This window comes from Plectropomus leopardus, chromosome 21 (assembly GCF_026936395.1).
Source record: "Plectropomus leopardus strain MGB_pleo_1.0 chromosome 21, ASM2693639v1, whole genome shotgun sequence".
In the NCBI taxonomy this organism is placed as follows: domain Eukaryota; kingdom Metazoa; phylum Chordata; class Actinopteri; order Perciformes; family Serranidae; genus Plectropomus; species Plectropomus leopardus.
In genome coordinates, this window is record NC_142196.1 from 15,462,892 (window position 1) to 15,477,229 (window position 14,338).

At 40.5% G+C, this 14,338-nt stretch overlaps 1 protein-coding gene across 2 annotated transcripts in view; it reads left to right on the plus strand.

The window, feature by feature from the left end:
- The window catches only part of arfgef1 (ARF guanine nucleotide exchange factor 1), a 65,981-nt gene that overhangs the window by 16,600 nt on the left and 35,043 nt on the right, over positions 1-14,338 (plus strand). Inside the window, exons 2-7 of one of the 2 annotated variants that reach the window (XM_042510128.2) lie at positions 4,107-4,137; positions 7,600-7,756; positions 7,931-8,077; positions 8,980-9,159; positions 9,609-9,662; positions 13,377-13,752. In XM_042510128.2, coding sequence (XP_042366062.2) covers positions 4,107-4,137; positions 7,600-7,756; positions 7,931-8,077; positions 8,980-9,159; positions 9,609-9,662; positions 13,377-13,752 — 945 coding nt within the window. The remainder of the gene's footprint in view (positions 1-4,106; positions 4,138-7,599; positions 7,757-7,930; positions 8,078-8,979; positions 9,160-9,608; positions 9,663-13,376; positions 13,753-14,338) is intronic. The other variant, XM_042510129.2, reaches the window with a different exon arrangement.

The window sequence follows — 14,338 nt, forward strand, 5'->3', positions numbered from 1 at the left end:
AACACCAGACATTTTTTTAAGAGTTTAGAAATATTTTATGTTTACAAGCTACTTTAGAACTTGGCGCTTTTTGACTTATTTAAATCGTTCACTAAATGAAACTTTTCTCTAACCAGTTCTGGGGCTCCTGTACTTACGATTTTTGGTTTATTTTTGGACACTGGATCAGACTATGATTAGCCATTTTGTGATGTCTCTCCCTGTCTGCTGTGAGGCAAATGCAGACTGAAATCATTTCATATATTGGGTTCATTCACAGTCGTTCTTCTGTATGTGTCATGGCAAAGCTGATCAAAAATGAAATATCAATTACATAATTGTTTAGTTTTGCATGTATGTATTTGTGTGTGTGTTTCAGTCCTGCTCAATTGCCTGTGCCTGCCTTCCAGCATATGTCTGCTAACTATAACTGTGTGTGTTTGTTTTGAAACCGGTAGTTGGCAGATCAGACGTGATTCCACAGCTTTAATTTGCGGCTCGCGTCTGCCCAGTCCCAGGAGTATCCAGCACTTATATATCTCTTCTTTCTCATCATCAACACCACCACCCAGCATTGCCATGGTTTCACTGTTCAAATCCTTGGGTGACAATTCCTCATCAACACTCCTGACACACCAAACTAATTATCTGACGGCTACGTACATGGACAATCCCCACCCCTCCCATCAAACGGGCAGTTTGTGTACCCACCTGCCTGTCTTCTTGTTTTGACTTGTGTGTGTGTATTTGCATAAATCTGATAACCCTGTGCTACAGAAATCATTTGACGTGAAGCTGATATTAAAAGCGAAATAGCCTGGGGTCAGTGTATGTTTGTAATTTCACACATCCTGGAAAAGAGACCTCTGGAGTCCTGCTGTAACTTTTATATTATGGACTATGCAGCATTAGACTCTAAGCAGAGCAGGAGAGAGACAGACATGCAGCGTTTTCTTTCACAGTAGTGTGCAGTATAGTGTGATATTGCTCTAGTTTTCTCTCGGGTCCAGCTCTATGATGTCGGGCTTTGTCAGGCGCTCTTGCTAAAGTGAAAGGGTAGCTGGGAAAGATAAAATATCGGACTCTGCTGATTATTCACTTTGTTTGGGAAAAAATGAACTGCTGATTGGTTGTCAAGAATTTCAGAGTTTGTGGGAAAATAAAGAGCAAGATGATTATATTTACGAATATTCATGGTTAACATTATGCAGTATTTATTATAGTGTTATTCGTCCTGAAACAAGTAGTTAATTAATGGATTAGTTGATATCTAAAAAAAAGTTAGCAACAATAGTTCTGATGACTGATGATTATTTTGTTGTGGTAATTTATCAAGCAAAAACGTAAAACATTAGCTTCTCATACATGAAATTTCGCATCTCTTTTCTGTTTTGTGTTATAATTATTTGTGAGCCTGGAAGGATCATGTATTTGGTTGTGTGCCTGCATGTGTGGGCCTGGCCATCCTTCTGTATGCAGCCAGTGTTGCATATTACTGGACCCATCAGCCTGATATTTTTTGTGCACATTTATATGTACTCAAGGATGTCTTGTGGTTGCTGTGATTTACAATCGTCGAAAAACTTGTTTTATTGACTGTTAACTGACTGCTGAATCCTCACTCCTCTTAAGTGATCAAGTGATCAACAAAATCATAGAGCAAAGGGCATTCCCTGAAAATGAACTCTGCTAATAACAGCAAGCCTTACTGTCTGTTGCAGGCATGGATGCATAAAGAGAACTGGATACAGCATTGGAGGCAGGGCCCTGCTTATAACTGCTTCAAACAATGTACCCATTTCGCGCCCTTTATAGGATGTAATACATGTATAGTCAGGACTAAACACAGCATTAAAAGTAGTTAATAGGCACTTACCATTTAAGTTAACACCTCTCGCTTAGGAACCAAAACATAATCTTACAATTATGGTTCGCAGAATCAGACTTTACCTGGAAGGAAGGAGAAAAAACTACAGTGAGACAGTTGCAACGGTATGAGGAAAACACACAATATAATGAGAGGTTTTCAAAAAATGTCCCTACAATAGAAATCAGGAGGTCAGAGCTAATATGAAAAAGTTATCATCATTATAACAAGTTAATTGGCAATGCCTGGTATCTCTCAGCTCTTCTATATCTGTCCATCTGTTTGTTTCTGTCTCTCATCTCTCTGTTTTTGTTTGTTCCTGTTTCGTCTGATGCCTCACACAAACTGACTGCATCAGTCTGTCAGCTTGAGCCAGAACTTCCATTCATTTCAGACTGAACGCTGCCCCCTCCAATTACTCAAGAGAACACTCTTCAAATATTAATAAATAATGAAAGTAATTGTTCATTGCAGCCATATTATTAATTGGATTTTCAGAATCAGATTAATTGCTAATAGGTTTCCACATACAAGAAATTTGCTTTGATGTGTTGGTGCCTTGCATACACATAGTAAGAAAAAATACAAACAAAAGCAAGGATTACAAGAATCATGTAACATACATGTAAAACAGTAGAAACTATTGTACCATACTATACTATACTATATGTACAGTATATCTAAATTCAAATCAGAATGAAAAAATCATGCATAAAACAATACCAAATGTTTGCAGCTTTTAAAACATGAGGACATTTTCTCTTAATTTCATTGCAATTAATATATTTGGATTTTGGACTACTAGTGGGGCAAAACAAGCATTTTCAGGATGTCACCCTGGACTCCTTATAGACGAAATATTAAATAATGAATTAATAGACAAATAATCATCAGACTAGTTAGTTAGGCGCATCATTGCAGTAGTCTGTGTGAAAAGGCATTGAAGGCAGGCAGCAAACACACTCAGTTTGATGCGTGCGCGCGCGCACACACACACACACACACACAACAACACAGAACTGACAGACAGACGAGACTTGGGTCAAGGCTTGATGATCCCATTCAGTCTGTCTCTGAATAATGACATAAAAAGATGACAAGGTCGCACGTGCTTGGATCTCGTGTCAGATTGGGATCCACAGGGACCGGAGCAGTTTCACTTCTGTGGGCCAGTTGACAGCATGTATGTAACTGATGTATAGATTAACTTTGAATCAAAAATGTCACCTGGCTTTGCTTCCTCTAGTGATGACTGTTTCCCTGCATATCCCTAATGGGTAGTACAGTAAAACATGTATAAAACCTGCCTTAATTTAATTCCATAGAGGGCTAAGTGCTAAATATTCTCGCCAAGTGGATTTCTTTGAAAGAACTGTTAGCCTTCCAGCAGTGAAATAATTGGGCTGTCATTGCATTACTGGGGTTTTTCCCAACCATCACAGGCTGGTGCAATTCTGTAAGGACTTTGCCGATTGCCATTGTGTTTTAAAAAACTTCCTCATTGAAGACCCCCTTTAATGTCTAGTACCAATTGGCCTCTCTCGCACTCTATTTCTGTCTTTCTATCTCTCTCATCCCTCCCTCTGTGTGTCTGTCGCTCTTTTTTCTGCTCTTCTGTGCCAGTGCTCTGCAAGTTCATACAACTGCTTTCATGCCTCGAGATCTGTGAAATAAACACAAATGTTGGCCTGGCTCACGGACACGGCGCTGAGTGAATAATGATTACATTTTTAGGGCTGAGCTGCAGCTGAGGCAATACATTAACCAGGCTCCTTTCTGTGCCGTGGTGGGGCGTCAACAAGACCATCGCCATGACAGCATAATGACAAAAAAGAAAAACAGTGCACACATTTTCCCGCTTGAATACTTTTAACACAAAATTGTCTGAGAAGTTACACTATTCTTGCATCTAGGGTATAAATCATGTCAGATATGTGCAGTTGTATGTGCTGCAAGTGTCGGCACAGTACGTACAGTATGAAGCCTAATCCTGTGGGAGTGAAACTGGTGGTTGCACACACACAGCTGCAGCTAAAAGGCTCTGGCTCTGAGAAACATCATCTGATCTGTGCAAACACTTAAGTTGTGCATTCAGGACTTTTTTAAGAGAAGATTCTCTTAACACCATCCTTCATAAATAAGTCCAATCCTCTACTCCACTCCCCATGGGGTCATTAGCTGGGTAACATACTGCCGAATCTACATTCCCAAAAGCTCATACTGATTTAACATCTTTTCCCTGTCTTTTTTTCAATTTCAGAGGAAATCAAAGAGGAATCAGAAAAATTAAGGTAAGCAGTTAATTAATTAAATAATTAATAAGGCATCAAGGGTCATTTAATTGGTTTTGTCACTCTTTCTGCATGTTCAGTCACTGTAAAATGCATGGCTCAATGCAAGCCTCTGTGTTGTGTTCAGACTAGTAAAGGGGATTAGAACAGTGTGTGTGTGTGCGCGCGCACATGCGCGCAGCCTCCAGTGTGTTTTTGTTTGTGCCTCTCTGCCTGGCCTGTTCCCAACAGCCCCTTGCCTTCTCATTAATGGCTTTCTTCACGAACCCCTGCCTAATGCTCAACTTGTTTTTGAGAGTCTGTGTGTGTGTGTGTGTGTGTGTGTGTGTGTGTGTGTGTGTTGTCCTCGTATACGGGCTGCCAAGTAACGTGGGCATGGAATGAAACGTAGCACCTCTCCTCTTCCCCATCCTCTCTCCTCCCTGCCGTTTTTATTTCCCTCTTACATTTTTATCCCTCTCTCCAGCTTTTCCATCCTCCCCAAATCAGCATCACCAGTAACTAACTTCATCCAGATTTTTTCTTAAGGTTAGGACTGCTAGATCAAGCATAGATAGATGTATGTGAAGCCACACACAACTTGTACAAACTCTGCTGCTTTTGGATTAATCTCAGAAACTTTACAATTCTCACCTATTTTTCATGTTATAAACTGTAGATGCAACAGTCTCTCAGTGCCACTTAGGAATACAGATATACTCTTTTATTATGAGCCTGCCATCAAATTAAGATTGTTTCTCTTCGTGCATTCATTCTGTTGCACAGCTGACACGAGGCCAGATGTAACAAGGACATCTTAACAGTAGGGATGGGCAAAATCCGTCACCATATATGTAATTTTATATCTCTAGAACCAAACATCTTGATATCATATTTTATATAGTAGATAAAAGTGCCACATAGGCAATGAGCAATTTTGGCAATTTAAATACTGTGATATTTAACATGCAGGTATTGATGCATAGAGAGACAATGATGAATCACTATCAGAGCTTTAGGAAAGGCTTTCAAAATAAACTTTAAAGTATATATAATGACCTAAACAAAATGAATGATTTTCTGTTAACTTTAATGAGCCAAAATGCTAAAAAATTAGAAAATGCAGTCACACAACTGTAACGCCACCCTTAATGACATGGAAACAAAAGCATTTAAAATTTCCTAAATGATCCACACTCAAAGTCCCATCACCGTGAGGTTGCCAGGCAACCAGTGGGGTCTCCAGGTGGTACTGATCTTCTCATCTTCCTCTCGAGAGGAAAACAAATCAGCAAATTTTTCCCAAAATGTTGAAAGATTTCTTCAATAGTTTCATGACCACTGAGCAAACTTTAACTGCTGAAGAAGACATTGTAATGCTGTTGTGTTGATAGCTCCAGAGTAGAGAGAGTAAGGGGACCTTGAGTGGAGGCAGGGTTAGACTTCTGTCAAATGCTGTTGCCAAAGTGAAAGATGAACTGTCCAGCTCAACATTCTGCATATGTATGTAGAATCTGTGTGCGATGGGACACGATTTTGGTATCGGCAGTTTTCTGGTTTCAGTTTGTAGTCCCAGTACTATAGACTATGGCTGCACACAACTTAAAATTATGCTAGTTGAATCAGATTTTGTTCAATTCTCTTCAATACGAATATTCGACGATTCTTTTAGATAAAGTTTGAACGGGGCTCAGCGGGACCTACAGTGTGACAGCGGCTTTCATGTAATATAGTAAACAAGTTAGTGTTTTCAATTAATAACCAAGGCTATGGCGGGCCAGCATAGTCTAATTTGTCCTGCCATAGTCGAGTGGTATTAAAATATATACACCGTTTGGTTATTTATAGCGCAGTAGAGGCAGAGACGAGCGGCAGAACATCAGGCGCATTAAAAGTGAAACTAAACCATTCATTCTGCTGGGCTTAAGACTCTCTTTCACTTACAAAAACCTGCATATATCTCCTCTCATCCATCAACCTGATCTGCTGTGAACATATCAACAGATCAGTTATCCACCCCACGAGTGAAATTCAGCTGCTAAGGAGATAAAGAACTCTGCGTGCTGCGTTGCATTTACAGTCCCGTAAAAACGACAGATATTAGCAAGTTGCAGAAATTGCAAGCATTTTAACTGTGACATGAATTTATCATATCATATCTATCTATTTACTGCAGTACAAATCTGCCTTCCTTCCCAGTTAATGGCCATATTATATTTTATAAGCAGGCTAAGTCTGACATTGGGCTGATTATGAGGGACAGAGCCAGCCAGCTGACATTAAGCAGGGAGTCCAGGAATAAGCCAGAGGAGACGAGCTCCCTGCTATTGTGTTGTCTGTGTAGACAACACAATAGCCGAGAGAGATGTAGGCTGGGTCAGACCGTGCAGATGAGCCAGCCGAGTGGATGCTCTTTGCTGAATCACAGCTCTCCACTTTGATCTCGTGTCCAAAAGGTTTTGGAAATGATGAAAAGGCTGTTAAACGGATTGACATTATAATAAATTTCTGTCTATATATTTGTACAGTAGCTTTTTTCCTGCACTTGTTCCTATTTAATTTGTGTTACTCAACGCCTGTTTCCTCCTTTGTTTACAGAAAGCTCTTGTAATTTTTTTGTTCCCCTCTGTTACTAAGCTCTTCACTCCTTTTCCCTTCTTGTTTCTCTCTATGATCTCTTGATCTCACTCAAATTCCTCTTTAATACATGCTATTCGATGCCTGTTTCCTCTTTTGCTTTGTAATGTCTCCCTCTCCCCCTTCGATACAAGGCACTTCATCCTTCCTCTCTTCTTCTGTTTCTCTCCATGATTGTGTCCTGCTGTGAGGTCGTCCCTCTAAAAAGAGCTGAAGTCATCCTTTTTCATTGCCAAGACATAAACAATGCAACCCCTCCTGCTCTATCCGTCTCCCTCCCTCCCTGCTTCCCTCCCTTTCTCTGCTCCTCTCTTATTTCAGCCAGTGCAGTCTGGGTGTGGTGTTTGTGCTCGGGGATGCTGTAGACACATGGCTGCTGAAAGCAATGGTCCATATTTTATGTCTGTGTCTCTGGTCTTTAAAAATTCAGAAAGAAACCGCTGTAACGTTTGATTTAAGTCCAGGAGATGCTTTGTCAGCACGAGCACACAGCTAAGCCTGAACAACAAACCTCTGGGATTAGTACCCCTCCCTAAGAGAGATCAAGTGCAAAATTTGAAGCAGTCAGGCACTACATTAAATTCGGTGTAATAAAGATTTTGTTACTCTGCATTTTCCCAGAGAAGCAGGATGCAGGGCAGGACGTCAAAGGTTGTTCTCTGCAGTGAAACATGCCTTTCTTCATGCTCACTTTTTTAATGCACTGTTAGTCAAGGGGAGTGTGAGTGTGTCAGGCTGATTTTTGAACCCTGCTTCTTTTTTAGTGACTCCAGCTGACAGACTGGACTGTGTGATCGCTGCGTTTATCTCACAGTCTCCATTTTTTTATGTATTGTTCCTTCCTAGTCCGCCCAGTGGAGATGGCAAATCGGGTTCCAGCACTTTACCGCCAATCAAATCAAAGACCAACTTCATTGAAGCTGACAAGTACTTCTTGCCGTTTGAGCTGGCATGTCAGTCCAAATGTCCCCGCATCGTCATCACCTCGCTCGACTGTTTACAGGTCAGTGACGGGACAAGTTGGACTGCAGAACCCAAAATGTTTGCTCTGAGATCTTATGCCTAGCTCAACTAAGTCATGTTGAGAGACAATAAAAAAAGCAATATATTTTTCTAAAAGTTAATTGTGCAGGAAGTGTCACGACATGCAGTGTCTTCATATGTTTCTTGCCTGCAGAAGCTGATAGCGTACGGCCACCTGACGGGCAGTGCCCCGGACAGCACGGCCCCGGGCAAGAAGCTCATCGACAGGATCATCGAGACCATCTGCGCTTGTTTCCAAGGGCCGCAGACCGATGAGGGCGTACAACTACAGATTATTAAGGTGTGCTGCTGTCCTTGTCTTACATTGTGGCAGTTCATTACACAGATACTTTAGATTGTTCCAATTGCGCATCACAATCATAGTATTCCTGATATCTAATTAAATTAATTCAGGAAATTGTAAGGAGCTTTTTTTAAAAAGAAATACTTCACCCACCAAATTATCATTTGTATATCAATTACTTACCCCATGTTATGTTGAATTCTTCAAGAAAATGTTTTTTTTTTCTTGCAAGCCTCCGGTGAAGGAAAAATCTAGAACAGAGAGAAGTCCTGATAAATTAAAGTCATAGGGGATCAGGTTTATCAACAGAAAAACATCAATGCATAGCAAATAAGCCATTTACAAATGTGTGCAATATAATCCAAGTCTTATTTATCTATTCACATGATCAGTACTTTCCAAGCAGACAGGGAACTGAAGTAAAAGTTAAACTCGCTTCAATGCGGGACTCACATCTGTTTTGTTCTATGACATAAAATACATCAATTAATATTGCACTTGCAAACTACTGAACGTCATCACATTGAGCCGCACTGAGCGCAGCTTTACAGCCTCGTAGTCGTGGTGACGAGTAATTCGTTATGGACTAACATTAGTTTTTTACTTCTGACGATCACATTTAGGTCTCAAAAAGGTGCAGGAACACAGGAACACAAAGAAAGACAGTTGAAAGGGCTGCATAAAAACATAAGATATACTAATAAACTTGTGCTCCAGAAAAGGATAAGCACTCAATGAGGATCCTAAGGTCACTGATCAGCAATATAAAATACACAATTACTGAATTACTGTCACACAAAGTATTTCCTTGTAAAAGATTCAACATGTATCATTCTGATGTTCATCTCAATCCACCTCTGCCACTCTGACACCTCCTATCTTCCCTCTCTTTCCTCCAGGCTTTGTTGACAGCAGTGACCTCCCAGCACATAGAAATCCATGAGGGCACTGTGCTGCAGGCCGTCCGCACGTGTTACAACATCTACCTGGCCAGCAAGAACCTCATCAACCAGACCACAGCCAAGGCCACGCTCACACAGATGCTCAACGTCATCTTCGCACGCATGGAGAACCAAGCAGTATGTCCCACCCTCTGGAAACATTATAACCCATAATCTTGTTTATGTAGAGAGATGCACAAAAGTGAGAGAGAGGACAACTCCTCCCTTGAGCCATTGTGTGATAAACTAACAAAAGCCAATGTAGCTATTTACAGGAGCAAACAAAAAGTCTACGAGGTTGCATTTTAAAATGCTGCAACAAATTATGTAAATTATGTTGGGCATGGGGTCAGATTGAATTGTATTATAATGAAACACATTATATTCTTTAGGAAAGCTCTCTGCTTGATGGTTTGCTCAAACCACCTACTTCTGATTTCATTAAAGTCTACTGTTTGCTTTGTGTCCAGAGGGACAGTTTAGGTGTTGCCTTCAAAACAAAAGCTTGCTCTAATGTCATCTTTTTCTTTTTGAATGACACTTTTCCCCTCCTCACCTGCCTCCCTCCCTTCCTTTTGGACACATAGCTTACAAATCACAAGCTATCTTGGTCTCTGGCCTCCAGAAAGCGTGACCGCCAGGTAAAGCGTGCAGGACTGCCGTGACTTGCCTGATCAGAACTCTTAAACTCTTCTTCTGTGTATCTGTGTTTGCGCTTTTTTCCCCCTCTTCCATTCATGCACTCATCTGTTCTCTTCCTTTTGCTCCTACACTGCACAGGAGCAGGTATGCTGTGTATTTCTTCCACCATATGCTTGCCGTGGCTTTTTGTTGACTTGCCTACAAATCATCTCGCTTTTCCTGCACCAATTTACATTTTGATTCACATTCACACCTTGACCGTGGTTAATGTTTTATCGCAGGTCAGCTGTGCCCGTGTCGTTCCTGACAGCTGTTTGTTATGTTTTGTTTCTCCAAAGGGTCTAATACAGTTCTCTTAGAACAATGAACGACTGGTATTGAGTCAGACACAGACGGAGAAATATAAAGAAGCAGTCAGGGGTAGAGATAGAGAGACAAGGCAGACTTTGAGGCAGAGGCCTATTGTTGTGTTGTCACTCCCCGTGTAGTGTTGTGCTGCTGCACAGGGAGATCCACTCTCTGCGTTTGTGTGTAGATGTATCCTCCTGACTGCAGCTCAGCATGGTATGATCTCACACACACACACACACACACACACACACACACACACACACACACACACACACACACACAGTGTGTTTGTCTGGCTCACTCTCACACAGCCTTCACTATCCGACTGAGGTGGCATTTAAATAATGAGCTTAGTTTGTTTGCGCTGCCTCGCCCGTCCCCTCCAGCCGAGGTGCGTTGTCTGGCCTTGTTACCGTTGCTCATATTCAATACTAATTGTTTCATTCGGAACATCGTTTCATCAAATTGTGTTGCTTACATTTAAATGTGACAATAGCAGCAGGCTCATTTAATTATTGTTGAGCTGCATCTGGAAGTTTGGTTTTAAAAACAAGACATAATGGGTTTAATAAAAGGAATTTGTGTATGAAGTAGGTGTGAAATGCAGTTTGCCTTGTGGGAGAGAAAAAATTTTCTATGAAGCAACAGTGAAAAACAGATTGTATAATTGTGACTTGTGGCTAAAAAAGGGAGATGAGACAGACTACTGACACCAGTAGTGTCCCTGCACTTGGCAGATTTATACTGTTAATTATAGTTATTAATTGAAAAGCTAGTCTGCTGTAGATAGAAGAAACACCATCTATCATCACTGTTTTGTAAATGTGTCACACTGTTTATATTTCCATCTGTAACCCATACATCTCTGAAGTCACTGTGCTTTTTTTCTTCGAGTCACTCAAGTCTATAATTTGTTTTTATTTAACAATTATGCCCGAAAAATCTACAAATGCACTTGGATGGAAAATGCACCATGGGCTGTTGTTAATTAAGCTTGGCTGAAAGAACTTCCACTGCTTGTAATTGTTTGCTCTCTTTTTTGGATCAGTGTTTGCTATGACACAATAAGTGTGTAACTGTGAATATGAATACCTTTTCCCCCTCTGAGGTCATCAGCACAGATAGTTTCACTCTACTCAAAAACAAACTTTACCTCTGCCGTGAAGCAGTCTATTATCTGAAATAGGGCTGGGCAATATATCGATATTATATTGATATAGTGATATGAGAAGATTATTGTCTAAGATTTTGGATACCGCAATAGCATAAGCAGCACAAACTGACCTGATGAACTAGGAGGGCACACCCACCACTCTAAGATCCAATGATCTGTGGGGTGACTACATCCCAAACTTAAAAAGGTTGCAACTAATTTGCTACAATGAATACCCAACAGCAGTAACACACAAGAGACCACGCCAGAAAGTGGACTCCAACAACCACAACACGAATTGTTTACAATTTAGTTAACCACTACACAAACGATGCCAACTTACACTTAAGCAGCAACCAGTGATCACAACCCAAAAGGCCACAAACTAAAAGTTACTGCACATCAGTATTTATCACAGGTATTCAAAACAAAGTCACGACACAAAAACTAGTCATCTTAAACAAAAGAAATCACAATTTGAGTTGCTGTGCAAAGTACAAAAGCTAGGAAAACAAGCTGTTAAGGCACCCGAACCCCAACCTACAGACCAATATGGCTGACTTACCTTGCTGGTCTCCAGTGGTTTGCAGAGCTTGAGACAGCTTTAAAAACTGAACTCAGTGCATCATGGAAGACCAAAGATTTAGCCAACTGAAATACACTGAAGCATGTTCCCAGTCAGGATTACCACCAAAAAAAGGCAAAATGACAAAGTGGCAGGTGCTTAAAATCTGCCTGGTGGCTACCTAGTCAGGGTGCTCAAAACTGAAATCCCTCCTGCGGAAGCAGTTACCAAGTCGAAACACAATAGACAGCAATAAAACCACAATTTATCAAATTAGATGACCTCTACACTCAACAATGGTCACTGGACACAGAAAGTTACATTACTTCACCTTGTGGACATGTCAAAACCTTAATTTTCTGCATCCTGCTGATTTTTCCTGAATAAAAATAACAAAACATTACATACTCTGCATTAGCATTTTATAGGGATGTTTCAATTATAGTAATAAAACATTTGTTTAGCTGAAGAAAACCCTTCTGTTTTTTAATTCTTTTAAGGGTCTTTGCAATTATATAATTCTGTAATACCATGATACTATTTCTGAGATTCTTATAGTCCTGTGGAAATCTTATACCGTTGCAAGCCCTACCTGCTGTGTAGTACAACAAGGCTGCCATAATGAAAAGGAAAAAAAATCAGAAAATTTGTCTTTAATAAGGGATGGAAACTAGGAAATGGCTGAAAAATGGGAGTCTCCTGGGTAAAATGGAAGGTTTGGCAAGTATGCAGTAAAGTGATGTAATTTTCTGAACTCACCAGGCTGTTCAATTTATAACAGTAAATATTTGCCTTTTCTCATTTAGTCATTATATCAACATTAATTATAATTATTTATTAAAAAATACCATTAAGATTTTGTGAAAGCACAGATAATAAACCCTACAAGTATCATTACAATTTCAATATTGAGGTATTTGGTAAAAAGTATTGCGATATTTGGTTTTCTCCATATCACCCAGCCCTAATCAAAAATAACACAATATTTATTAACATCACTTTTAGCCACAACCGTGTTCAAACGTCTTGTGACCCACTTTTAGCTCATGACCTACCAAGCTAAAGCCCAGCAACACTTTCCAGTACTCCATATCAGAAGCAGTGGTAACACATGTCAGCCATGACGCATCAGGTGGGACATGGCTGTATGAGCCATTTTCCATCAGAATTACCTTCTGCCACCAACAGACTGAAATAGACCTAGTTCACACGAGCCAGCATGAATCGATTCCACAAAGTTTGTCTCATCGCTGTCTTAGTAGCATGTCCTACTTCTCAGTGAGTCAGTCTCATATACATTTCCATAAGAACACTCGTCTAATGTATGCTGACACACTCTAGATGTTAAAAATCTTTTATAAGAATCTTATTTTCTCTGCTTTGACATCTGGAAGTGTTGTGGCTCTGCTTTGGGTTCAGTGAGCCCTCAGGGAATCTTGACAGGTTGCTGAAACTTGTAATTGCTGTTATGAGTTTGTTTACATTGTCTTAACCTGTCTTTTTCTGTGTGTGCGTCTCTGTGTGTTGCATGTGCCTGCTCTGTGAATGCCTTTGTTCTTCTTTGTGCGTACCGTCTTTGTTTGTGTGTTTCGTTTTTATTATTTTGTATGTGCGTGTGTGTGTGTCCCACAATCCGCCTTGCAGCTACAGGAAGCGAAGCAGCTGGAGAGAGAGCGGCACAGGCAGCACTCCCCAGTCACTCAGCACACTGAGCCAGACTCCCCCCAGCTACAAGCCCACATCCACCCACCAGCCAAGGGTCTGCCCCAGGAGGCCAATGGGCCCGTCACCCCTCCAACTCCCAGCATCACCATCCCATCCACCCCGTCCACACCCTCGACACCCGCCCCAGAGGGCAGCAACAGGTCTGTGTCTGGGGAGCAGGAGGAGCAAAGGGAGCAGGAGGAGCAAGGAGAGCAGGGGCCCGTCTATGAGAGCCCAGATCCAGAAAATGGCTCTGATTTCTGTGTGGCTGAAAACGAACAGACTGAGGCAGATCAGGCCACTGCAGCAGCACAGAGTAAGACTGCACACTGGCATTTTATTATACTAATCATTTTTATATTCTGCATCCTTTCTTTAATTATTTACCCTTTGTCTACCAACAGAACAAAAATACCAGAATGACCCTGTTGGTTTGCGATTTTAAATTGAGCCTCTACATATCACTGTATCCCCAATATCTGGTTTGTCATGGAATTATGTTTTGTGTAATTAATATATTACAGTAATCTTCTGTTGATAACCTTCTTCAAAATGTATCATAACTTCAAATTTATTTTGTGTAGCTGTTAAAGAAACTTAACTTTAATATGTGCTGATGTGTGAAAACGTTTTGTTTGCCATCATGTATGTTTCTCCAATTTATCCCTGCGTTATGTCTCTCTCTTCATGTTGCTGGCTTAAATTATGTTAAAAAAGATTTTGAGTGTGATTTTTTTAAAACACTGAAAAAGTGAGACCAGAAACTAAAAAATGGGGTCCTTAATAAGTCGTGAAAAAGAAATTTTGTCCATGAAAATGTGCGCAGAAACCTCTTTCATTTTAAGCTAACGTGAATTTATGACTCCCTATTGTTTTAATTATCTAATATACGTTTTATTTTA